The 25,788-nt window shown below is 34.3% G+C and overlaps 4 protein-coding genes across 5 annotated transcripts; 2 read left to right on the top strand and 2 right to left on the bottom strand.

The window, feature by feature from the left end:
* The first annotated feature begins 1,215 nt into the window (after positions 1–1,215).
* Positions 1,216–6,299, top strand: LOC110423894 (CA-responsive protein). The gene is made up of 7 exons (XM_021438311.1): positions 1,216–2,114; positions 4,176–4,228; positions 4,675–4,762; positions 4,861–4,959; positions 5,550–5,677; positions 5,764–5,851; positions 5,936–6,299. Exons 1-6 carry the CDS (start codon positions 1,497–1,499, stop codon positions 5,798–5,800), a joined length of 1,023 nt encoding a protein of 340 aa, XP_021293986.1. The 5' UTR covers positions 1,216–1,496; the 3' UTR covers positions 5,801–5,851; positions 5,936–6,299.
* A 137-nt stretch (positions 6,300–6,436) lies between these two features.
* On the top strand, positions 6,437–11,852 carry GLYR2 (glyoxylate reductase 2). The gene is made up of 12 exons (XM_021438308.2): positions 6,437–6,969; positions 7,805–7,883; positions 8,190–8,255; positions 8,805–8,880; positions 8,971–9,026; positions 9,288–9,372; positions 9,512–9,572; positions 9,784–9,836; positions 9,963–10,033; positions 10,118–10,190; positions 10,291–10,395; positions 10,478–11,852. The coding sequence occupies exons 1-12, from the start codon at positions 6,765–6,767 to the stop codon at positions 10,640–10,642; spliced, it is 1,095 nt and encodes a 364-aa protein (XP_021293983.1). The 5' UTR covers positions 6,437–6,764; the 3' UTR covers positions 10,643–11,852.
* Positions 11,653–16,427, bottom strand: TMN7 (transmembrane nine 7). The gene is made up of 7 exons (XM_021438299.2): positions 16,147–16,427; positions 14,568–14,732; positions 14,334–14,443; positions 14,039–14,147; positions 13,848–13,960; positions 13,234–13,384; positions 11,653–13,150 (listed from the first exon to the last, which is right to left on the bottom strand). The coding sequence occupies exons 1-7, from the start codon at positions 16,249–16,251 to the stop codon at positions 11,993–11,995; spliced, it is 1,911 nt and encodes a 636-aa protein (XP_021293974.1). The 5' UTR covers positions 16,252–16,427; the 3' UTR covers positions 11,653–11,992.
* A 980-nt stretch (positions 16,428–17,407) lies between these two features.
* On the bottom strand, positions 17,408–24,896 carry LOC110423887 (WD-40 repeat-containing protein MSI4-like). 2 transcript variants are annotated; one of them, XM_021438302.2, is made up of 16 exons: positions 24,597–24,896; positions 24,183–24,246; positions 23,672–23,758; positions 23,475–23,537; positions 23,061–23,126; positions 22,844–22,918; positions 22,471–22,546; positions 21,311–21,536; positions 21,027–21,108; positions 19,828–19,901; positions 19,571–19,682; positions 19,372–19,446; positions 19,122–19,201; positions 18,586–18,685; positions 18,031–18,111; positions 17,408–17,938 (listed from the first exon to the last, which is right to left on the bottom strand). In XM_021438302.2, the coding sequence occupies exons 1-16, from the start codon at positions 24,839–24,841 to the stop codon at positions 17,924–17,926; spliced, it is 1,521 nt and encodes a 506-aa protein (XP_021293977.1). In that variant the 5' UTR covers positions 24,842–24,896; the 3' UTR covers positions 17,408–17,923. The 2 variants fall into 2 exon arrangements, with proteins under 2 accessions (XP_021293977.1, XP_021293976.1); XM_021438301.2 differs by having other exon boundaries at positions 17,415–18,111.
* Between the last annotated feature and the right edge of the window lie 892 nt (positions 24,897–25,788).

Here is a 25,788-nt window from a genome sequence, read left to right as displayed (position 1 = left end):
TAACTAATTATAAATAATATGTTATAAAATTTAAAGTGATAACTAATAAAGTTATTAAGTGTAATAATATAAATAAAGTTTAGTATTAGTTATTGTAATGATTATGTATAAATTAAATATATGTATATATAATATATTACTTTATTATATATATAATTAATAATACAAATTATTTATTATAATGTTTTATATCAAAGTTTGTATAAATAATAATTAATTATAAACAATATATTATAAAATTTAAGATGATAACTAATAAAGTTACTAAGTGTAATAATATAAATAAAATCTATTATAAGTTATAGTAATGTTTATATATAAATTAAATATATGTATATATAATATATGACTTTATTATATATATATATATATATGAAATTAAAGATATAGTTTATATGTTATAATGTTTTATATCAAAGTTTGTACAAATAATAGTTAATTATAAACAATATATTATAAAATCTAATGTGATAATTAATACAGTTATTAAATGTGATCATATAAATAAAGTTTATTATAAATTATAATAATATTTAAGTATAAATTAAATATATGTATATATAATATATTTATACAATTATATATATATATTCATAATATTTTATATTACAAAATATTACTAAAGTGTAATAATTATAACATATTAATATATAAGATATTTACTATTATATATTATAATATTAACATATAAATTGTATCATTTAAAATATATAACTTGTAATTTTTTATTAATACAGATTTATAAATAAATATATATAACTAATATTAACTTGCTATAATTATGATTTATATATGTATATATAATACTTTAATATATTTTAAGTATATTATTAATTAAGTTTAGTATCAATTCTTCTTAATATATATAAAAATATTATATATATTAATATATATATAAATATATAAAAAGTTAATTTAATTTTTAGGTGAATTGATCTAAAAATTTTAAAATCGAAAACGGATTAAAAAAATTGAATCAAATATTTTAAATCAATTAATTTAATAAATCAATTAAATCAAATCATTTTATCTAAATTATATTTAATTTAAATACATAATTAATCTAAATTGATTTTGTACATCCCCAGACGGTTGAGCTAAACAAACCATAACCGACACACTGAGTTTGGCCGTATTCGTTGACGGCATGATCTTTCCCCTTAATCAACGGCTTTAAAAGCACTTGCCAAATTTATCACCCCAGACTGTTGAAAAAGAACATTATCGCATAGAACTTGAAAAGAAAACAGTTTCAGTGCCTTGCCTTGTGTTGTAGTACTAGGAACAATACAACTCAAATTTTTATCTCCCAAAAGAACACCAATCACTTTATCTCTCTCTCTCTCTCTCTTTGTCGTGATGACGCGTTTTAATGGCGGCTAAACCTTCAAATCATCTTCTTCTTCATTTTATCTTAAGAAAAAACTGTAGCATTCCTTTCCTTTTTATATTTAGTTTGTTTAAAACTTAAACCAAAACCAAAACAATCGCTCCAAATGTTTTTCTTCTTCTTTCTCGTCTCCTTTGCTCTTTCTTTCTTATTCTTTTTCTTTTCTTTCTACTATAAAAATCTCCACAAACAACAACAACAAGAAGAAGAAGTACAATCCGAGAATGAACCGGCCCTTTTGAACCGCTCTCTCTCCGATATTGTTGGTAAAAAACGCCAAACCCGGGAAAATGACCCGACCCATTTGCACCATTCGCTCCTTCTAGAGATCTTGCCTTCTGATTCTACAAAATGGGCTGGTTTGTTTTCCGGCGAAAATCAACGAAGGGGAGATACGGGTCAAGTCGGGTCTGGTCGAGAAGTGGAGCGCTGTGAATCGGAAAGTGGGGATCAGAGGACAAAGAAGAAGAAGAAAAGGGGGAAGAAGAAGAGATTCAATTCCAACGGTGAAGAAGAAAATGGGGAAGAAAGGTGTAGTTCTGTTGAGGAAGAGAAAAAGAAAAGGGAAGAATCGGGTCAGGGTTGTCCGCGTTCTCGGGTCAAGCCGGAGCTGGTTTGCTTGTACCCTTTTACATCGACGAGTAGTGCCACTCAAAGGAAAATCAAACAACAGTATGATCAGCTTGTTAAGTGTCATGAAAACAAAGGATTAACATTGGCTCAGGTCAGTTCTCTCTCTCTTGTTTTTTCTTTTTATTATCACTTCATAATTTTGATTTTTCATGGTTATTTTATCTGTTGATTTATTTAGCAAGTAATAATAAAGGTTACACTTTTTGTAATCTGTGTTTATTGTAGTTTAAGATTTTTCTTTTGAATTCTGCTTTAATATATGGCCTGTCTTGATAGTAAAGAAATTCCCGTTGTTTCTTGTTATTTAAGATATCTTTAAGTGCTTTTTTAGTTCTTTAACTATCTTTAGGCTATTTGGGCAACAAGTTGGGAAGCCTTTTCTCATGTCAAGCAATAGTTGAAACTTCTTTTCTTTGCTTACATTGAGGTAAGACTATCCACTTCGGAATTCTCTATGAGTTTGTTTGTTTCTTTTCTGCAACAAGATGTTATAAAAGGAATAGAATTTGAAAAATTTTGCGTGAATAAAGGTACAAACTCATTTGAGGAAATCTAGGCCACATTTGGACATAACTTGAATACAAGGGTCTAGTTTCCGTTAGTTAAGATGATCCTTAAACCATTTGGTTGATTATTGGCATCTTATTGGGCTTGCTCTGTAAAGCACTGATTTAAAGTTTTTCATTTAGATATGAATTATAACTGATGAAATTTCAGACATGCTGAATGTGAGATTGTGCTCTTAAGAATATTGCCATTAGAATAAGTAGTTGCCTTATTTCTGAGAAAGCACTAAATTTCTGGTTTCTTGTCTGCTAGCAATTGAGAAAGACTCATGTTCTCATCTGGGTGGGGCTATAATTTTATGTTACTAATTTGCGGAAAGAGTTTGAGAGGATAGATTCTGAATTAGTCCCTGGACTTCTAGGTTAAGCATGAGTCAAATTCTACAACTATTCTTTTAAAAATGTGGGCCTCATAGAAGGTTGTTAGTACAAGGAGATCATAGTGAATTTTTCGTCTTTCCTATTGAATTACAGAAAGTACGAGGCTACTTTTCTGTTCTCAGAGGATTTGATAAAGGGAAACTTGAGGATTTCAGTGAAGTTTGTGTGGATTCAAGTTTTTACTTGTAGATCTTGGATTATGGGAGTTAGAGCTTTCACTTGCTTCTGCAAGCCATGTGCTGAAAGCATCAAATGGATTGAAAATTTTATTGGCCAAATGGATGTGTTTCTCTAGAAACTTTCAGGAGCAAAGAAGATTTTGGTATTCAATACAATTGTTTCCAGCTGCTTATGAGAGTAATTATATTATTTTTGTTGCTTGGAAATTGATTTAAAACGTAGAACTGCCATAAGGTGGGAATGTAGGGCCATTTGCATTTGTATTGAATTTGACTGGTGCATTTCTGAGCTGATAAATCAGTGCTATGGAGATTCAGTTATACCAATATTATAAAGAATGGTAAGAGTTACACCTTCGCACCAACTCAAGGCTCTCAAGTTTAAGCCCAGTTCAATCTGAGATTCTTGCATCCCAACATCATCTTTTAGACAACCATTTACACTTAAATAAAGAATGTGTGCTTTTCATGTGGCATCTCAAGAATTGATTGAATGTAACTTCCACCACAGGAATGTGTTTTTAGGCTCAGCATCTGATATTGTCTGCTGCATTATTTGAAGTTTCAAATGCTTATACCCAGGATCCTATTTTTTTTATGCTTTTAGTCTCTGACAATCACAAGGTATGTTAAGTATTTGGGCTAATAAACGACAATATAATATTTTCTTCTTATTGTTATATAGCATCATTGTGCTAGATAATGATTTTGTACTATTCTCTTCATGCCCTTTTTTTTGCAATTTTTTAAAAACATTTTTTGGTCTATTTATACTTGAAAACATGAACCTGCACATGTTTAACTTGTGCCTTTTACTTCATATTGCACACTTCTCGATATCAGAATTTCTGAAGAAGATTTCAAATTGCGCTATAAAGTTATCTAAGAATTTGTTAGTAGTAGCATTGATAAGCTATGACTTGCCTTGATCCCTCCTGCCTCTTTTCATTCTGGTATATATGTTGGAAATTTAATTGGGGGTTTGAATATGCAACAATTCTAACATACTATTTTTCACTTATGCAGGTTGGGGAGTTTGCCAATTGCTTGATTGAGGCCAGAAATGAACTGCAGCACAAGTAAGTTTATAGTCATTTTCATGTTTTAGGAATCTAGACCTTTGGTTTTGCTTTTCAATTATTTCCTTTTAGCTTTTTTGTTATTGTTTGTGGAAAATATGCTGCTTAGTATTGATTTATGTGATAAACTGCACACTACTTTTTTTCCCTTTCAAGTCCTAAGTACTTGTATTCTGTCTGTTATACAAATTCGAAACTGATTTTATTGTCTCCTACTCACAAATTGTACTGGTACTATCTTATGAGATTTTCCTGAATGCAATATCAGAATTTTGAAATATTTTTCTATTTTCTTTCTTCTCTCTTTAAAACATGGTACTTTTTAATGTTTTCCCCAGATTTTAAATTTTGACATCACCACTGGTTTTTTTTTCATCGTATTTTCACCATTAATCTGTCCTTTTAATATTGGCGTGATTGATTTCCTTGCTATGATCTTACCATAGGTCTGAGGTCATCAAACGTAAGTTTACAATAACAAAGGCCCTACTTTTCAAAGCAGATCGATCTTCATTTGATCGCCTGAGGCAACAGGTGAGCAACCATATGAGATAAACTTAAGCTTCTGGCATGAACTGCTTGTTATCATTCATCTTGTTCTCCTCTAAAAGTGGATAGATTTGCATGTTTAGATATACAAGCTAGAAATGGAACAGAAGAGATTAGAAGAGGATGCATTTGTCTATAATTGGCTCCAACAACAACTTAAACTATCACCGGCATATAAGAAGGTACAGTTCAGACCTGCATTCTGATAGTTTGTTTATTGTAAATTTTGTTAATTCTGTTGTCAATAAAGTTTCTGAGGAAGGATAACAGAACTTAATTGCTCAAATTATTGCTAATGAAGGTCGTCTCCATCACTTCTTTTGGCAGTAATTTTTAGTGGCCTTTTTCCAACATAGGAACTTCATATCGTGTTTCATGGAACTTTCTTTTGTCAGCCATTGCCTTTCTGTACTTGCAACTCAACAGCTAGTGGGGTGGGCTTCAATTTGTTATGAACTTAATTTGGGTTAAAAAATTTACAGGATGTCAGGACTTCTGCTCTATGTTCTTTCCAATATGTTGTTTTTCTATAGTTGGAAACAACTTCTCCCCCCTCACCCAGAAAAAAAAAAAAAAAAAAAGAAGGCACATCCACACAGAATTAATGTGAGGGACCAAGAGAAAGGGGAGGTCTTGTTCAGTTGTCCTCCTAATTCTCCACATAAATGAGTACAAACGATCATTGAGATGCCCTTTTCCTCCCCCCATGTTGATCTGGTCTCTTCTTGCAATTAAAAGAATTATTGTCATGGTTCTGATCTCTCTCTCTCAGATGCTTGAAATTGGTGCTTGCATGGAGGTGAAGGCTAAGTCTGGTGAGCTGATGGAAGGCACAGATACTGACTTTGCGGACATTTCTTTTGAAGAGCTATTAGCTCAGGAAAAGAAGGATTCATTTTGGTTGGTTGCTCATCTTCTAAATCCTGGTTTCTAAATTTGTTGGCACCACTTATGATTCACCCTTTCTTTTTTAATGCTCTGTGCAGGCAGAAAAATGGGAAATCAAGATTAAGCTCAAACTGATGACAGCATTTGTTTAGCTAACTCTACTCCGGAACCGTACCACTTTTTGTAGTATGTATCTTCAACACCTAATACTATTATGTTTCTTTAGGTTTTGTAGCAAAATAATTGTCATAACTTGCTTTTTATCTATAGGTTCTCCAAGGGAAGCTATTCAATCATAAAAATGACAAAAGTTCTGATCATTGCACCATGTTCAGCTGAATTTCAGCCCTCTGCTAGCAAAACACCACCTTCAGAGACATACCGAACTGGGCTATGGCTATGTGCTACAAATCTTTATATCTACCTGATATTTGGTTATAAATGATCCTGTCATGGAGTTGAGGTTTGGGTAGCTTGTTCTATCGCTCAAACATCTGCTTCCACTGAAGCCTATGAATTGACGGGTGGTGTTATTGTAGATTTAACCAAACCTGAAAGTATCTAACTGTCGAATATGAAGAAGATTAGTATTTAAATAATTACTTGATAAATGCATTTTGAATATGCTACAGCAGATTCAATGGCCCAGTCTTCCTTAACTGTGTCCAAAAAGAAAAGAGAAGCAAGAGCACAAAGCTCAGATTTTGGCAGAGTAATGCAGGAAGGAGCCACACTTACGGCAAACCTTTTTTGATCCAACCTAACAGCAAAATGCTCTCCTAAGGCAAAATTTTTTGAGGGTAAATTTTATTTACATTTTTTTTAATCACCACTCAGAAAAAGAAGGGGGGAAAAAAACACTTTGTATTACATACTAATTTCAATTGGTTTACGGTTTTTAAAGTTTAAACTACTAATACATCATATAATTCTAATTTTCTACAAGACAAAGCAAGCAACTGAGCAAGGTTCAGCTGGGCCCTGATTCTTTCTCGGTTTATCCAAACATTTAGAAACAAAAAGGATTACTTGGAAATGCGGGCTTCTGTCATAACCTCCGATACTTGCATTACATTTCTCCTAGTTTTAAAAACGGCTTATGACTCCCACTTTCTTGGTTAATCCCAACGCCAACTGCTCTTACAACTTCTTATCTTCGACTGTCATGGCTTCGTGCTCTACCTTCTGCCCTCGTATTCCTAACAACTTTAGAGTACCACCCATTTCGTCGTTTCCGTCAAAACCTCTGCTTTCTCTTTCTTTCAAGGCTTTCTCTTGTCAGGCCTCTGATGCTTCATCCCAAGGTATTTCTTCTATGGGTATCCTTTTTGTCACGTTTTCTTCTGTTATCTGTAATTTTTTTTCGATTCTTCTTCGATGACTGCTTCTTTTTCTACAACAAAAGGAAAAAAAAAAAATTGAAAAAGGCTTCATCCTGAAAGTGTTTCCATTCTTTAAGAGCCAGTTGCATTGGGTTTCTCCATTGGTTCAAAAAGTTACAGATAGATCATATAAAATGCATTAAAAATTTGTTGGGTGTCTTCGCAACCAGAAAAAAACGTGAGAAATTATTTGGAAATTGGAATTCGTGGATTTGGTAATGGAAGTTCATGGATTAAGTGAGGAATATGGTGCTTCCTTTTGTCAGCACATTTCTTAGATGGTAACTTTCACTACGTACTTTATGTTGGTCACAATGTTATGGATGTTCAGGCTGTATGCTTGTATTGTTCAGCTATGTTATCAACTTAATGGGGACCACCAGGGAATTGGGGAGGTAGAGATATATTGAGCACTTAATTGATAGGAGTACCAAAAGATAGAAATGCAGATATTTTTAGCACAATCAGGGCTTACACCTTAAGAGATTAGGCTGTTGTTAGGCTGTATTGCTGGGGCCTCTGGAGATGTCACTTGCAAAGGTTTGTGTTTGATTGTTGCGCCAGGATTCCCACTGACTGTGTGCTGTATGATTTCTTGAGTATTGTCATGACAGGTCCTTACATTTGATATTGATTCAAACGTCAGAGGAATAATTATGGTTAACTTGTAAACCATTTTTTACTCTGTATAAGATATGTTGTACAATTGCCACAAACGGCTATCTAACTCATGCAAGGATTATGCTTCATGCAACAGATAAATTTTCAGGCCAAGTCGGTTTTCTGGGTCTTGGAATTATGGGTTCACCAATGGCACAGAATCTCATAAAAGCTGGGTATTGACGTGGTTTCTCTACCTAATTAGTACAGAAAGAACAATCAAACTGAAATAAAATTGTCTCATAGAAGATGTTCTTCATTCGCAACAGCTGACTATGGAACTGCAAGATCCTCTGTTTGATTTCCTTTTGATCTGATTCTCTCTCTTTCTTTGACACATATCCTCCAACATCAGTTTGAGTAAAAAAAATTTCCTTTGTAATTTCAATATCTTAAGCATCAAAGATGATTCAACTCTTCCAATAAAAAAAGATTTAACTCTTGGATATTTAGAGTTTAATCCTCTAACATGTACGTTGCAGATGCGATGTAACAGTATGGAACAGGACAAAGAACAAATGTGATCCTCTCATCAGCCTTGGTGCAAAGTGAGATTTCAATATCCCTTCTGTGAAACTAGTTTTCTTAGCACTACAACGTTGTTATGAACTCCTTAAATTTTGGATCCTTACATATTAGCATTCATTTATACATAGTCTGAGTTAATACTAGGTTAGGCAGACTGGTTATATTATTGACCGTGATAGATGTGCTTACGGGGTAAATTTGCTTCACTTAGTCGACAATTGCCACATATTCTTTAGTGGATAAAGTCACAGTCTATGTTTCATATTTTTCTATTCCTGAACTGGTGCCTTTCGGTCTCTTTGTTAATGCAAATACTTGCTCAACAAAAAGAGAGTAAAGAGGACACCTAACTTTATTTAATTCTACAAAAGAAACAAATTGTAAACTTAATCTAGGGGAATTTGGTATGAATTCTATAATTCTTGTTTGAATCTTGCAGCCTTTGTTCTTCATCTGCAAAGCTAGCTTTCTTTTGTTTTTGGTGTTTTTGTCCAGAGCTCTTCAAGATAACCAGATTTTAAGGTAAAATTATCACTAAAATGGTATTTGTTGTTATTTTATTTGTGCAGGTATAGATCCTCTCCTGAGGAAGTAGCTGCCAACTGTGATGTCACGTTTGCGATGCTTGCTGACCCTGAAAGTGCAGTGCGTATGTTTCTGTTATAATTTTTATTGTTATTTTGTTTTGCTTGGACCATTATTAAGATCTGGAAACTCATTGTTGCTTTATACCAGATTGATGTTGCCTGTGGAAAGAATGGAGCTCTGAGTGGCATGGGTCCTGGAAAAGGGTAACATTGTTCCATTGCTCTCATTTAAAAGTTTTTTCCATTAAGAAATATATACCTTCTTATGGCAGTGAGCACCAGACTAGAAGAGTTTAGTGTAACAACATTAAGTTTCAATCGGTACAACAAATTCATCCAAGTATTAGTTGTTAATTGGTGATTAAGTAAATAACTAAATATAGTGTCTCTGTCTTCTTTCTTGAATTAGTTGATAGGGTCCCACATGGCATCCTTGAATTGATGATATTGCATTGGCATTGACAGCTATGTAGACATTTCAACTGTTGATGGTGCCACTTCTAAAATGATCAATGGACATATCAAAGCAACTGGGGCATTATTTCTAGAGGTAAAGTTACAATCAGGCTTCATTTTCTAAAACCCTTGCCACTCATGCGAAGTACAAATAGATTTTTCTTTTGAGTGTGCTTCAGCAATGTGATAATCTTGGAATTTCTGCTAATCAAACTCCATTGCTTCTTTTGCAGGCTCCAGTTTCAGGCTCCAAAAAGCCAGCAGAAGATGGACAGCTGATATTTCTTACTGCAGGTAAGAAAATTTTTGCATCATCGTTTAGTATGCTAAATATGTTGTCTAATCTAATGTGAACCAAATTCCAACAATGTAGCTAAAAATGCTAAAATATTTGCAAAATTTGATGTTCAAGTCTTATATCCTCAGTTATCTTCAGATCTTTTCCTCTTTACTGGTTAATCCATAGTTTAGAATATAAGCTTTTTAAACCATTGAAATCTTTCAGGTGACAGATCTCTATATGATTCAGTTGCTCCACTCTTGGACATCTTGGGGAAGGTACTACGTCTTCTCACACACACACACACACAAAGACTCACACATTCATTCAAACGATATCTCTTAACCCCTGTTAATCCGATTAACCATTACAAGTAAATTCTAATATTTGTGTTCCTTCCCCAGTCAAGATTTTACCTTGGGGAGGTTGGAAATGGAGCTGCTATGAAACTAGTTGTTAACATGATCATGGGAAGGTTAGTTGTTCTGCCTTTTAAGTTTGTGCTTCTGGTGTATGTGATAACTACATGATGACAATGCTTTGCTTTGGCAACTTGTAGTATGATGGCATCATTTTCTGAAGGATTACTTCTTAGCAAGAAAGTGGGACTTGATCCGAATGTTCTGGTTGAGGTATTCACTAAACTCCACATGCATGAGTTGATTGGATTTGGATGATTGAATGTTGTCTTTGTTTTCTTCCCTTGGTTCGCATTATTTTGTGGTATTGCAGGTGGTCGCACAGGGTGCTATTAGTGCACCAATGTACTCTGTTAAAGGGCCATCGATGGTTAAATCCCAGTATCCCACAGCCTTTCCCTTAAAGCATCAACAGAAGGTTTGTAATTTACAGAGATAATCAACATTGCAAGACATATGCTATCATGTATTCATATCATAACAGAAGCTAATGGCAACAGGACCTCAGACTTGCTTTGGGATTAGCAGAATCTGTTTCCCAATCCACTCCAATTGCAGCCGCTGCAAACGAACTGTATAAGGTTGCAAAGTCATATGGCCTCAGTGATGAGGATTTTTCAGCAGTAATTGAAGCATTGAAGGCTAAATCTCACGACTCGGCGTGACTCTATATATATATATATATACACATATATACATATAAATATATGTATATGTTATTTTCGTTCATGGGATCCAGAGCTGATGTAAACTGCACCTTCCTATTGGTGATTTAAACATGCTTTTGATAAGTGATATTTAGGTTAAGATTCTTATCCTGTATAAGTAGTTTTAAAATAACTAAAATTTTACACTAGGTGAATCTCAACGATCCAAAATATGAGGATCCGTACCCAACCTATTTCTTTACACTACGTCATGGCAAACACAACATTTAGCCAGACCTTATCAGATTGGCCTCTAGTATCGATAGTATTCCAAAGCAAATCAAAATACCAATGTTTCTGATGCAGCAAAAGCAGCCCCTGCCTCGTCTCTTAGCCGCAAAGCCCATCTTCAAAGCTATCGATAAAGAAGAAGAAAGAACAAGAATGTGCAGAGCTCCGGTACTACTAGTCCTAGGTTTGGGATATCCCACTACCACGCTGGCAAATGGGAATGGCCTCTTCCTGCTTTAAAAATCGGTGTAATTGTACTGAGATCAAAAAAATTAAACCAGGAATGGAGAGTTGTGAAGACAAAAACCAACTTCACCTCAATAAGTGCCAACCACCACGAAATGAGACAAGCATTAGGCCAAAATTTTGCATTATCAAATAGGTTGATAAATTTTGTACAGAATTATCAATTAGACAAAAATAGCATAAGTTCTCTTCAACATGACAGGAGAAGAAATGGAATAAAGATCAGCTTGAATTACTAAATCGGACGAAACAAAGCCTATCAGCATAGAGCATTAACTAAGATAATAATGCACAATGAGAGATAATCATCTAATGTTAAAGTGGAAATAAAAAAGTTGAAATGGAGAATGAAAACTGAGGCAGTCCCCTTATTCACTGTGTTAAAGCAAACACTAGTATGTAATGATTTGCAGGGCCTAACAATTTAAACTGCATACTACCACTACAATGGGATGCAATGCCAGACTCAACCAAGGAGAAACAATTTGGAGTATACTCAAGCCAATTAAGAAGCATTAAAGAATTCACAAATTCCTGATTGTTTTGTTGACAGTGGATATCTAAGTATCAAAATATCTAACGACTAGATCACAAATGTTACTCCTTGCAGAAACTAGATAAAAGAGTACAGTACATAACTTTTAACAGTGTAGACAAAATAACAGGCCAACCCTACCTAATGAAAAGAGACTGTAGAGACAGTAGGAAATAAAAATTTCCATTGCATATCTTTATCCCGAAAAAGTCGACAGCTGAAAAAGTCCATATCATGCTTTCCTCTCTTCCACCCCGTAATTTGCATAGGTCTGACCCTCTTTCTACATTCTCATCTCAGTCAATTTTCACAGAGGAGTAGATCTTCCTAACAAACCAGAAGCAAGCATAGAAGCCAATTGTCCCTGTCAGGACAAAGAAGGCATATGAAACAATTACCATGTACCCAAAGTAGAGGATGCCTGAAACCAGCTTTGTGATCTCCAACTTGGTAAAGAAGTAGAAAACTGAGTACAGGAAAAGGTAGAGAGCAGAGGAGCCAGCAGTCAAGTAAGATCTCCACCACCAGTGGTAGTCTTCACTGCACAACTGGAAGTAGCATAGCACAATTGTTATCTCGGCGCAAGTGATTATTAAAATGATGAACACTATGAAAAGGAAGCCAAAGATGTAATAGAACTGGTTCAGCCATATTGACGTCAAGATGAAGAACAGCTCAATAAAAACAGCTCCAAATGGAAGAATGCCTCCAATGAGTATAGAGAAGACTGGCTTCATATACCATGCCTGCTCTGGTATCTGCCTGGGAATTTTGTTGGTCTTCACGGGGTCTTCAATGGCTGGCTTTTTGAAACCCAAGTAACTCCCAACAAAGACTAATGGAACGGATATACCAAACCACAAGCAAACAAGAGCAAACATTGTTCCAAACGGGACTGCACCAGAAGATTGCTCTCCCCAAATTAATGCATTCAGCACAAAGAAGACAGCGAAAAGGATACCCGGAAACATAAATGCAGTTTTTAAAGTATTTCTCTTCCACTCTGTGCCCTTGAACATTTTGTATAGACGTGCTGAGGAGTAACCAGCAAATATTCCCATGAAAACCCACAAGAGAACCATAGCAGTCATTAGCCCTCCACGATTGGAAGGAGATAAAAAGCCCAGCAATGCAAATATCATTGTCACAAGTGTCATTGCAAAGATCTGGACACCTGTACCAACATAAACACAGAGTAAACCATAATTGATAGGAGCCCTAAAGGCATCTCCATGTACAAGTTTCCATCCTGTTTCTTCCTGAGCCTCGTCTTGGGTTTCCAACTGATTATAGTTTGCAATATCTTTGTATAATGTTCTCATCATGATCATGGCCACCATGCCGGATAGGAAGAGAACAATCATCAGTGAGTTTATAATGGAGAACCAGTGGATCTGATCATCGTTCATCAGAAGGTATGTGTCCCAACGAGAAGCCCATTTGATATCACTCTCCTGAAGAGACCACAAATTAACCTGTGCATTAGGGTATACAATAGAAAAACAATGACAAGAAAGAGAAAGAGCAGGCACTGCACCTTGAAAGTTACATCATATGTGAACACAACCTCCTTGCCTACATCAACTTCTTGTGGAACAGTGCTACCTTGAATTAGATTTTTCGTGTCCTTATTGCATGTTGTTATCTGGGGATTCTTCTCATCCCATTCCTTGTATTCATGATTAATGCTGTTTATAAAAGCCACACATATAAACAATAATGACATAAGTAAGCCACTCACTTGATAACCAACAGAAAATTACCTTGTTCGTAAAATCCTAGTTTCTTATGTTGCATAATGTACAAAAATTTCAATGCAGTTTCAGTAACTCTTTCAGCATCTTTCAAAAAGGACAACACAAATTGCTACTTTAACCATATTTTGAATAAATTGAAGAATAATAAATCTTTAAGCACATTAAAAAAATCTGTAGTAGTAGATAACTTTCAGTAATTATATTTACTTAGAATACCATTATGATGAGTTTACCCCTACTCCCCCCATCGGACCAGATAAGGAAATTGAAGAGGATTAAGTTGCAACAATGCTTCATAATCCAAATCCACAAAAGCTACTAGTAAACAGAGTTTAATCAAGTGTCAAAACAAATGCAAAAAGACAAAAAGAAAGTCATGAAATTAGAAGAAAACCTGTTTGGAGTAACCTCAAATCCAACAATTCGAGCAGCATCAGTTTCAGTGTCCCTGTGAAACATGACCCTGAAGCTCAAGTGGTTGTTGATAAAATACTTCTCCTCCTTGCTCTGCAAGGCATATAAATTATTAAGATAAATAAGAAACACCTAAACCTTCCAACACAATACTAGCTTCCTAAAGCTTACCCCAGCATAATTCCCCTTGAACCCAACACGGAAACCACGTTCATATGTTGTTGACTGACTTCCATCTCTCCTTTGTCTAAGAACAGCGACTGGAAGATTGTCAAGAATCCTGTGCATCAACTTCATATAATTCAGTACAAACATGCACCACCAGTTTATGAGCAGCAAAATGAGAAAGAGGAGAGTCACAGGAAACAACATTTAAAAGCAATAGAGGTAAAAATCACATAAAACATCTCTATAAAGAAAAAGGAGCAAGGAAACATGAATCTTTGGCATTATATTTGTTACGTACATATTAACTCGATATTCATCATCAATTTTTTCCTTGAAATTCTTCGCAGATTCAGCATCAAGTTTTTTTCGACAGACTACTTTACAAGGCTGATCCTCCCTCATTTCAAACTGGGGCAAAACACATGACAAACAACTGAGTAAGAATTGCAGAAACTATCTATAAACCTTTCATAAAATTTTACTTGTTGCCAACAGCAAGTAAATCACACTAATAAAGGTAACAGATGCTCACGGTGAAGATGGAATTCTCTATGCGGTCACCACGTAGCACCTCCCCCAAATTTTCAGCACTGTTAACAATCTTGGATGGCTTACAGTAGTTTAAGTAGTAATAGTCATATGGAAGTTGTGTCTTTGTAGATGACAATTTGTTCACTTTTACAGAAAGGGGATCGCCCTGTTCAGAATCAGAAAAAAGGACAGTTTGAGACATAATATTGAAAAACAATAAAGTACATGAAATCATCACAAAAAATATCTTTACCGTAATTCAGAATTGGACTAAAATAATCTGAATATACCCTCCACATGCCCCCTGCCCCCAAAATCAGAAAAGGGGAAAAATGTTTCAAGCAAAGTAATACGTAAGCTTGAGGAGAATGCAAGTCTATTAGTGCAATGCAAATCAGCATTGACATATTTACCAAATTTAAATTGTACAAACAGATATCCCAAGCACCATGTGACTTTTCCATTCCATGCATAGGCTCTTATGTTTTCAAGCCTATAGTCAGTGATCCCTTGGAACTTAAAGAACTATTGTAATCTCTTTATAGTTTTGGATAAAGGGAAATAAGGTGTAAGAGATCACATCCTTAATTTTAAAAGACATTATGAAACACAAAAAGCAAGATCTAGACAAAGAATGAAGTAGCTTTTATTTCTTCATATCGGTGATCATCACCATTGCAACTGAGAGCTCTATCACCCCCTCTCATGACCCCACACCAAATGGCCCCCTAAGATTAAAATGCTAAGCTATAAGCAATCAAGAATAATCATGCATCAGAGTAAACTAGTATTATGAATCTAAAACTAAATCCCTTTAGGAGTTGCTATTCACGTTACACAATCAGGAGACATGGTGCTTATTTGGGCATCATACATTTGTGCAAGCCAAATATGAAGATTGAGCTAGCATAATAATTATTGATTTAAACATAAAGTTCTTGCAAGAAAGTGTGGTTCTCAGCCAAAATAAGTTGATTCAGATTCATAGTTGCAAAAGACAATAGATCTCTCATTCATGCTTAGACTTTCCTCTTCTTACTTGCATTGTTAATTTAAAAAAGAAAACTGATACAGTAGCAAAATCTCTTGCCAAAAAACATTACAAGGGGGCAATCTGCCTTCCATTTATAATATTCCATCATTTGTTAAACACTATATGATTCTCTCAGCATTAAGATTCAATAATAACAAATGGGGTTAGCAAATATTGATTTTCTCTGTAATTTCACTTTAATCTTAAAAAAAAAAAACTCAGGCATACTCAACTGAATAATCTTTTGTCAGCTTACAATATTACTAGTCCACCATTTTAGAATGAAAATCCAGAACAAGCAAGGCAATTACCACTAAAACAAAAATCAAATCTACATAAAAAAATCAAAACCCAAAAGGAGACAGAACAGAACTACAGATCTAAAAGAAAAGAAGCAGTAACACATCAGATCAAACCATTAAAACCCTAGATCCAACCCTATTCCCATCAACAAAAACAAAACTCACCCAGAAATCAACAAAAAACATTAAAGATAAGACGAGCAAAGATAAACCCAGAGAGAGAGAGAGAGAGAGAAAGAGGGTACCATTTGGAAATCGCGCGGGGCAACACCAGGGAGGTAGAAGGAGTGAGCAGTGGATAGCAGCAGCAGCAGAAAAGCGAAGAAGAGAGTTTTCCTCTTCGTTCCCATTTTCTCCTCTTCTTTCTTCTTCGATTGTTATGGTCACTGCTTCTAGAGAGATTGGGAAAAAGAAAGAGAGGGACAGAGAGAGAAGAGTTGAAAGAGTTGGGATGGATAATATAAGCCTTTGGAAAATGGTCCGGGAAGCAAGCGGAGTACTCTACTAAACCACACAGAGCTTCTGCCAATTATTTTTTTTTTTCGTTTTCTTATTTTTCTCTTTATCTTATTTTGGGTTTTGCGTACGTCACATTGTATTTATTTATTTTTAAGTTCTCCAAACAAAAAAAAAGGGACAGGCTTTCCGTTTTTAATTAGAAAAATTGATAATTACCAATTTCTTCTCCTTTTGCCCTCATTGTTGCTTTTTTTTTTTTTCCTCAGTCAAAGTAATTTGGTCTAGATTATAGTACGCTATGATCGTGTAAGGAAATGAATTCTTTTAACATTGATTATTCTTCATTTTTTAACAATATTATGAAGCTAAGTATGCAATGATTTTGCCGTGTTTTATTGGCAAGACAATGATACTTGTCTTTTAACTCAAGTCCTTTGTTATAATTTTTAAGAAATTTATTATTGAAATTCTTTTAATAGCCCGTGAATTTACTTTCATGAGAATAGTAATATGTACTTTGTAATAATAATAATAATAATAATAATAATAATAATAATATTATTATTATTATTATTATTATTATTACTTGATTAGATTAAATAAAATTAAAATATCTTATAATCAAATTTAAATAATAAAATTATTATTAATTCAAGTAAAATTTGAATAGTGAAGTTAGAATATTCACCATCCAAATCTAATTATAAATAATAATTTATAATATTAAATTTTAGCTTTATATATGTTAGTTTTTATTTATAAATTTTTTATAAGTAATATAATATTTACCAAAATTCTTTAATTTATTTTTTAAAAACTAATTTTAATTAATTAATTAATTTTTCATTAAAATATATAAAAATTAATTTTATGTTTAATAGATAATAACTAAAATATTCCAATACAAATTCGAATAACAATTTTAAAATTTAATCAAATATTTAAAAAACTCAAATATCCTATCTAAAAGTAACTAAAAAATATTAAATATCCTAATCATTGACATCTATGTTCATGGCCTGACCCTTTAAGTCGCTGGAGAAATGGTTTCCTAATTCATGACATACTGCTCTCCTAAAATATTAGAATTGACGAGTAAACAATCGATAAAAGAAAAATGATCAGAGGCGTTTTATATTTCCAAAGTTAGGAGCACTTCAATTCCCTTCAAAACCCAGCAATAATGAAGTACCCATTCCAGAACAGGAATTGAAGCTAACAGTGACCCACATATATCCTCGCATTACGTTTTTCGGCAGTGTAAGCCCAGCAAGCCGTGGGCCATCACCGCTTTCAAGTTCCAACAATTCCCCCTAGTAAAATTGCCGCCTTAAATTTACACCCATCAATCTCTACTACTAAAATCCTTGCTATCAGCACTAGTTAAAATTCATAGTATACTATTCTCAAACTTGTAAATTGACTATGGTGTTGATCATAGACAGATCTTAACACGTGCCATTAGAGCAATCATTAACATTAAAAAACGAAGAGAAGTAGGTGACAAGCAAGGTTTAAGAGGGCCTACCAACCAACCATGTATTATCCATTACCATTCGTACCTCAAATTTGTTTTCCCTACACAAGAAAGCATGGTTCTCAAACAACAGATCTAGTTTCAGAAACTTAGGACTAAAGAACATCAAGCTTTACTAATTTTTGTCACATGCCAGGATGTGAGATTTAAACTTGTCCAGCTCAGCTAGGACCTCCTCTGCAGGACGATAAATCAAATCAATCATCCGCCATATCTGCACCAAAACATCACTTGGTTCAGTCAAGTTTGTATAATTAAGCACCCAAATTTTTTCTCTTCTTTAGGAGGGAAGCATCAGATCTCTAAAATGGTTATATAAAACAATATAAATCTATCTGTTACCAGCACTCCATTTAATTTGTACCTTTCTACTATATCTCCAAAAAGTGGCATGTACTATATGGACAAAGTAGTGCCATTGCACCAACCTGTTCCATATGATGCAGCATATTGTACACGGTGTTGGGACAAAGGAGGTGTTGAGATACTAAATACTAAATCTTAACTGTAAATTAAGCTGCTGAGCTCCAGTTTTAATAATTTTCCCATGTTGGTATATCTTAATCTGTCAGTAGCAAAACAGAACACAAAGAAACAAGTAATAAAAGACTGAGGACCCACCTAAAGCCGCTATAATGTAATAGCCAAAATCCATTTGTAAATATTAAATGGAAACAAGTTTAATTACCTGTAGAGTACCACCACCATTAGTGCTTTCACAATCATCCGACACACTGACAATTGTCCATGGATCAGATGTATTCCAGTGAAAGTCAACAACCTTGTCTCTGAACACATATATACAACTTAATCACCCAATGTTGAAATGTTTCAATTTAAAAGATTATGTTGACAGCAGAGTTCACTGTTCAAACACTATGCAAGTTTACTATCACCTAATGAACCAGAGGAAATTACGACTGACGATTCCAATATACCACCTAAAATTTAAAATTGCACATGATGGGGGGGAGGGGATCATACAAAGGCATAATTCCCGTTCTTTTTTATCATACTCAAAAATCTAACCTATTTTGTTAAATGCAACAAGAAATACGAAAAGGCGTTGAAACACTAGAATATGATCAACAGGTCATCCGCTAAAAATATTTGTATGTGGCATACAGATGTCCCCTATGGCATATCTCAAACATAGATACATTAAAAATATCAGTATTTCCAGAGAGTGATTCTTAACTTAGGAAAGAATATAGAGCTCTATACCTATGCCCAGCATGCTGAAAGAATAAGCCAGGAGGAGCATTTGCTGCCCTGGATCCAGCAGCATCTTGCTTTTTCCCAATCTGAAAAACAACTTTGTCATACAAGCAGTAGCAGAAATATATATATCAAAAGATTTCCAACTAGATTTCTTGATTCTTCAGTTTCTTAGCTCTAATCTGTCCTATTTTCTATAAAATGAGAGAAAGAGAGGGAGAGCACAGTTGTCTTGCAGAAGTGTTTAACTTCACACCTTCTCATGATCCCAGATGTTTAATATCCCATCCTCAGCAGAACTTCCAAAGACTGATGACGTGTCTGGGGACCACTGCAAAGACAAGAATATTTTTGTCATAACATGAACATCTAAAAGCATTCCCTTTTAGTAACACATAACAAAGAACATTGGAGATTTGGAGCTATGCAAGTATGCTAGAAAGTTTCCTTGGCACCTGTACACAAAGAACAGCAGCACTGTGACCCTCAAATTTATGAACAGGTGATCCAATTCCACCCGAAGTGAGGTTTCGACGGTCAAACATGTGAACAGTATTATCAGCAGACCTAATCAATGCAGACTAAATTAAAAACCAATTATATGTATAGTGGTTCATAAAGATACGGGATGTAAAATGTAAAAGTTGACCAGAACATCACACATTGCGACCTAATAGAGAATACAAGTGTAATGTCTAACAGAAATATATACCCTGTCAAAATGAGATTTACATCATGAGGATTCCAATCAACACAATGAAGATCAGCATTATGAGCTTTCTCAACCTGCTCATACCCCCAAAGAAACAAAGAAACAATTTATAAGATAGAAAAAACTACAACCATCTATGAGGAAATTTTGAATTGTCAAAGAAGTATTGAGACTTTGAGAAGAATGCAGGAGCAGTGCACAATGCAGCAAACAAAAAGGCAATGCGATAAAGAGGATATTTGAAGAGAACATAAATAATGATTTTAAGACGTAGATATTTGTGCATCAAACCATGTACAACATGCATTTTCCTTTCCCCTATACTGCACTGCTTTAAAATTTAAAAAAATGCTAAATGTACCCCTTTACCACAGGCAATGCCTAGCAAGCCCTTGGTGGCAGCCTTCATTAGGACCATAAAACTATTCCCTTCAGTGTTACTGACATATTTGGTAAAGCAGTAGTCCTCACCACTTGAAGGGGCTTTTTGTCCAGTAATCAAGATGGGAAGGGTTTTAAGATATAGCCACTGAACATTTAAGCATGATGAAGAATGACATCTATCAAGGCTATAACACATCATGGGTCACTAATATCCAGTGGCGGAGGCAGATTGGTGGTGGAGGCGGCGGCGGCGGCCGCCCCTCAGTTTTTTATTTTTTATTTTTGTTTTTATGCTAATAAAATAGCAAATGTATAGCTTTGCCACACCCTAAACTTATAAAATATATTGGTTTGGAATAGCGGTAAGTCTTTTTGCCAAATTTTAAAGGACTTAGGTTCAATCCCCTCTAAGCCTAAATTTTAGAATTCTTTTTTATCCTTTTTTTCTTTTTTCCTTTTCTTTTTTATCTTGGGTGCAAAGCTTGTTTTCCCTCTTTTTTTTTCTTTTTTTTCTAGAATTATTTGAGAACAAGATTACCAACACCATTGACATGGATTTAGTTTTTTTTTTCTATTTTACTTCTTTTTTTTTCTTAAGGTTTAAAACTTATATTTAAATCGTTAATGAAATTTTATGCTATAATTTAATTTTTTTCAAAAATGATTAATTCGAGTTATTGACCCGATCCATGACCTTGATTGCTCTTTAGCCACCCCTCATACAAAATCCTGGATCCACCACTGCTAATATCCACTAAAAGTTTTCTCATCAAAGGCAGATCGCTGATGTGATGTATACAAAGAAGAATTCAAACCTTGACAGCTGGAGTGACACCAGCTCTTGCATCCCATAATATAAGACAAGAATCGTCACCTACACTGCAGAATTCCTGAGCACTAAACACAAGTAAATCAGAGAAAGGACTCCTCGTAAATATTTTGTATAGTTAAAAGGATGCAGGAAAGATCTATAGATGACATCAAATAAACTTTAGGTAATAATTTTTTTAAAAAGATGACACATCTAGCATCAACAACTGTGTCACATAAATCATGAAGTAACAATAATTCAAACCATGACAGTGATCAAGCCAATTACCTCGACGGGCAGAATTGTACATCTTCAACAGTATCCTCATGGCCCTGGTAGATACCTCGTGGCCCAATGACAGGGCCATCCACATGTTTATCATTATTCCCACTACCCTTAGAGGCATGTTTTGTACTTGTGCCAGTAGATCCTGGAGACTTTGTGGGCCCTGGCTCCATGGCAAGAGTAGAGATCTGATCATGAATGCTCCACAAAACCACTGACTTGTCCTTGCCTGCCAGTAACTCTCCTTGGTCAGAAGGATTATTTGAGATGAAAACCAAAATGTAACAGACATAGAGGAAAATAATTGATTAAGTTTCCAGCACATGGAACAGTAAGTATATTATTTAAATTTTCCAGAAGGAGTATTGCATGCAGGCATACATTAAAGTATATACTTATAGTGCCAACTTTTTCCAGTTTCTCCAAGGTAATTGGAATAAGCTGATTGTATTGCAAAGGTACAAGGTGCATGTAAAGTCCATTGGCCTCAAGAAGTTTAAAAATCAGACAAAACCAATAGAAAATAAGACAGATTGTCTGACCATCCACTTTGGAAGGGTGATAAAACAATCCCTAATGATGGTAGTGCCCCTCAACGAACCAACACATGATAAGAATTGACTACTGGAGTGCCACAATTCAATATACCAAAAACTACACTTCAAGTTGATAACATGTTTCCAAAGACTCTGAGTAAGATCACCACAATTACCACTAGACTAAGCCTTGGTTTAAGACCATAAGCTGTCTCACCCCAATGGCCGCCAAAAGCTAAGAGAACAAAAGTCATATTGTCAATCACATATCCAGAGAAGAAAATGCATTAATATACCAGGTAAATATTATGTTTATATCCAATTTAACAAGCATATTTCTAAAAGTTCTTTTTTCTGAGAAGCATATTATTTTTAAAAGTTAAAAGAAAAATCTTGTTTCATTACAGTAGCAGTTGCATCAAACATAGTTTCTTATTTTGACAAATACAGTAAGAAGAATAAAATGTGAACATATGACAACTACATCACTCCGTAACACTTGAATAATAATAGTAAATATGCAAAGCAACATGCATATGCACCCTATGTTATGTACCTATGGCCTAGCCAAGAATTACGTTATACAAAGATTTTAAAAGTCCATGAAAGTAACAAAATGATTCCAACCTCCAGATAGCACAAAGGGTTCAGTTGGGCACATAGCAAGAGCAAATTCAGCATCATCCTGATGTCCAGTCAATATCTGTAAGATAGTAGATTCTAAGTTAAAGACAACCTGATGACAAGAACATGATATGAAATTTCCATCTAGCAGAAGCTGATATTATAATTTTCTGAAGGTCTGTAAGTAAAAGTTTTAATGTAATTAATGCAATCATGAAATGTGCAGATATTTTTTCTTTTTGGATAACTAAACAAGCAGATTGGCTTGATTGTTATGGGTAAGTAAATAGATATAGTCACAAAATTTTCAAATGAAAATTAAAGACGAAAAGGCATTGATAAAAATATCAAAAACTTAATTCCCTTCGGCACACACCAGATCTGGGCGAGAATCTGTAGCTCCGAGCACAGCATGACGATTTGGTTGGGCCTCTAAATCCCAAATGAGGACCTATGTCGAAAATTCAAACTACTCAGTCCACATTGACCATCAATGGCTTATACGTTTCAAATACAACAAAAACAAACATAGATATCTTTGCATCCTTAGTTCTCTTTATCTGAAAGAAAAGATGAAAGTAATAAATGCTTACATCAGGACTATCAGTGTGTGTTGCCACTATCTTGCTGTTCTGTGGAAGTTCTCTGATTCTATTCACCTGCAAAATGACAATCATAGCATGCTAAATGACTCCAACGGGTTCATTCAAAGTTCCATTGGAGTTACAAGAAAGTTTCATCATTTAGAGAATCACAAAGAAAGGTTTCATATAACTTAATAGATAAATTACTTTCTCTTGTGTATTAAGTTATATCAGAAGTTCTTTGAATAAACCCTGTCCTTTCTAGAAAGCAATCTATTTTTTCTCCATTTTTATTGCAGTATTTAAAAACTACTGCATGGAGGCACGATCTTAATCAAAACTTAGTTTATATCAGATCAATAAACTACCAGAGCAACTACTTAGTTAAGTTTAAAACAAGAGGAGAATGGGAGTCACAAATACCTCGCCAGGGTGTATAATAGTTTTATATTTCTTCACAAAGGGAGAACGTGCTTCTTCATTGAACTGCAAATCAAGCAAGAAACGAATACCACAGCAATTCCAATAATTTAGACAAAATCCAGATAAAAATTTTGATCATAAAGGAAAGCATATGAGCTAAATAGGGAAAAGGGAAATAGTATTATAAATCATATCACCTGAGAGATGTGCTCTGCAGCTGCAACCCTAGGTTTAACAACCTCACAGTTCGCTATCACAAGTGTGTTTGGAACACTTCCATCAGTCTGGTTGTACACACAAATGCAACTTGAGCAACCAGGATGAATCCAAAAACAAGCAAAAGAATGTCGAGACTCAATCAGAACAAACTACCGTTCTCTAAGGTAAATTGGTATGTATAAAGCCAAGTAAAAAAACGCCATAAGTTCACACTTCTTTCTCTAGCATGGAAAAATTTCAAAAACACAATAATGTTTTATGTCTGCAGCTCTAAAAAGCAAAAAAAAAAAATCAATAGGGTTTCCCGGTAAACTTCTCTCATTTACTAGAATTAACGGACAAAGAGCAACTCAATAACCCACTTCGAATAAAAAGTTTCCAGTTCAAATGTTGCACCAAGGGTAACTGCCATTTTCTTCTGTTAGATATAAACATAGTCATAGAACAATAAGGATCCAATTTCAAATTCTTCCACAAACAGCGACTTGCCTGTTCTGAAAGGTAAAGACGCTGGCGATTCTTGTAAGTAGCTTGCTCTAGTTGCGGGCCCCACCTAAAATAAGAAAACTACAAAATATAACTGCCACTCCTTTTCCAGTTTGATGGTTGAAACTCTGTAACTTAAAAGAGTTGCATATTCATCACCATTTTCCATACCGCATAAAATTACTAATTATAACAATATCAAATTTAACAAAAAAGAAATTAAATGCGGCTAAAAAAATCAAAAACAGAAATATAAAATCCAAAACAACATCAAACATTTGGTACATTGCAAAAATTATTTATTTTCCCTTTTAGCTCTTTCCTTCATTTTCTCAGAATCCAAACACATTATCAAAAATTCTTAAAGTGGAAGCCCTAGAGAGGCGGGAGAGAGAAAGAAAGTGTGTGTGTACGGACCGGCAAGAGAGAGAAGGCCACACGAGGTTGTGATTAGCGAGCCAATCGTAGAGGACAGGCACCAGAGACTTCCATTGTGTGTATCTCTCCTCCACCGATCTCCCTTTCTCAGCCTTCATTTTTTTCCCTCCCCTTTCCCTTCTTCTAGTTTCTCTCTCCTCTCTCTCTTTGTTTTTCTTTTTGCCTTTGTTTTCCTTATGTCTACTAAATTTTCCCGCCTCCGCCCCTTTTCTTGGGTTTTGCATAGGGTTGAGTCGCTCTCCCGTGTCCCCGTGAGGAGAGACCTGTCTTTATGGACTCATTTTGATTCAGCAGTAGTGATTAACCAGCCATAGTACAGCAGACAAGAAAAATAGGTAAAATTTTGTATTTAATTTTTATATTATAGAATATATATAATATATTACCCTGATAAAAAGACAAAAAATTTATATCTATAACATTTTTTGTCTAATTCAAATAACAGAAAATATTTTCAATTATTTATTTAAATAATTTAAAATATTAAATTTTCTTATAACATATTTTATACATAAAAAAGTTTTACCAAATAAATTATTTTTTAATTACTAAACGAACGCTTAGTATAATTATAACACTCTCCACCAAATTTAAGATGGTACGGAATATGAGTTTTTGACACCTGACATTAGTAATTTGATTTGAACAAGACGTGAAAGTAAGATGGAGAGTACCTCGAGTGACATGATGAAGCACAAAATTATAGTTAATTTTAATATATTTGGTGTGCTCATAAAACACATGATTTGTAAGCAATTTGGACAGCTCTGTGATTATCAATGTGAAGGACAATGGCAAAAGACTGGGCGATGCCCGTATCCTCCAATAATCAACAAAACCAAAGTAATTTTGAAGTAGCATATGTAAAAGCATGATATTCAGACTGAATACTAGAATGGGTAGGTATAACTTACTTCTTACTTCACCAAAAAAATGAGAGAATCATCCAAAAGAAGTTATACTTGATGGTTGAGGGAGGATTTGCAAGATAAATAGCCGAAAGCAACTGAATAAATGAAAAACATAAACAATATCAATCAAGCCACTTTGAAATAGATTAGATTCTCGAACAATGGATGAAACAAAATAACATTTATAAAAAGAATATTATCTTTTTTAGTAAGTTTAATATTAAGGTGATACTTTATAATTAAGTATGATTATAAATAAT

This window comes from Theobroma umbraticum, unplaced genomic scaffold (genome assembly GCF_002168275.2).
Source record: "Theobroma umbraticum cultivar Fairchild unplaced genomic scaffold, ASM216827v3 scaffold_204.0, whole genome shotgun sequence".
Taxonomy (NCBI): domain Eukaryota; kingdom Viridiplantae; phylum Streptophyta; class Magnoliopsida; order Malvales; family Malvaceae; genus Theobroma; species Theobroma umbraticum.
This window is presented reverse-complemented; position numbering and strand designations above follow the sequence as displayed.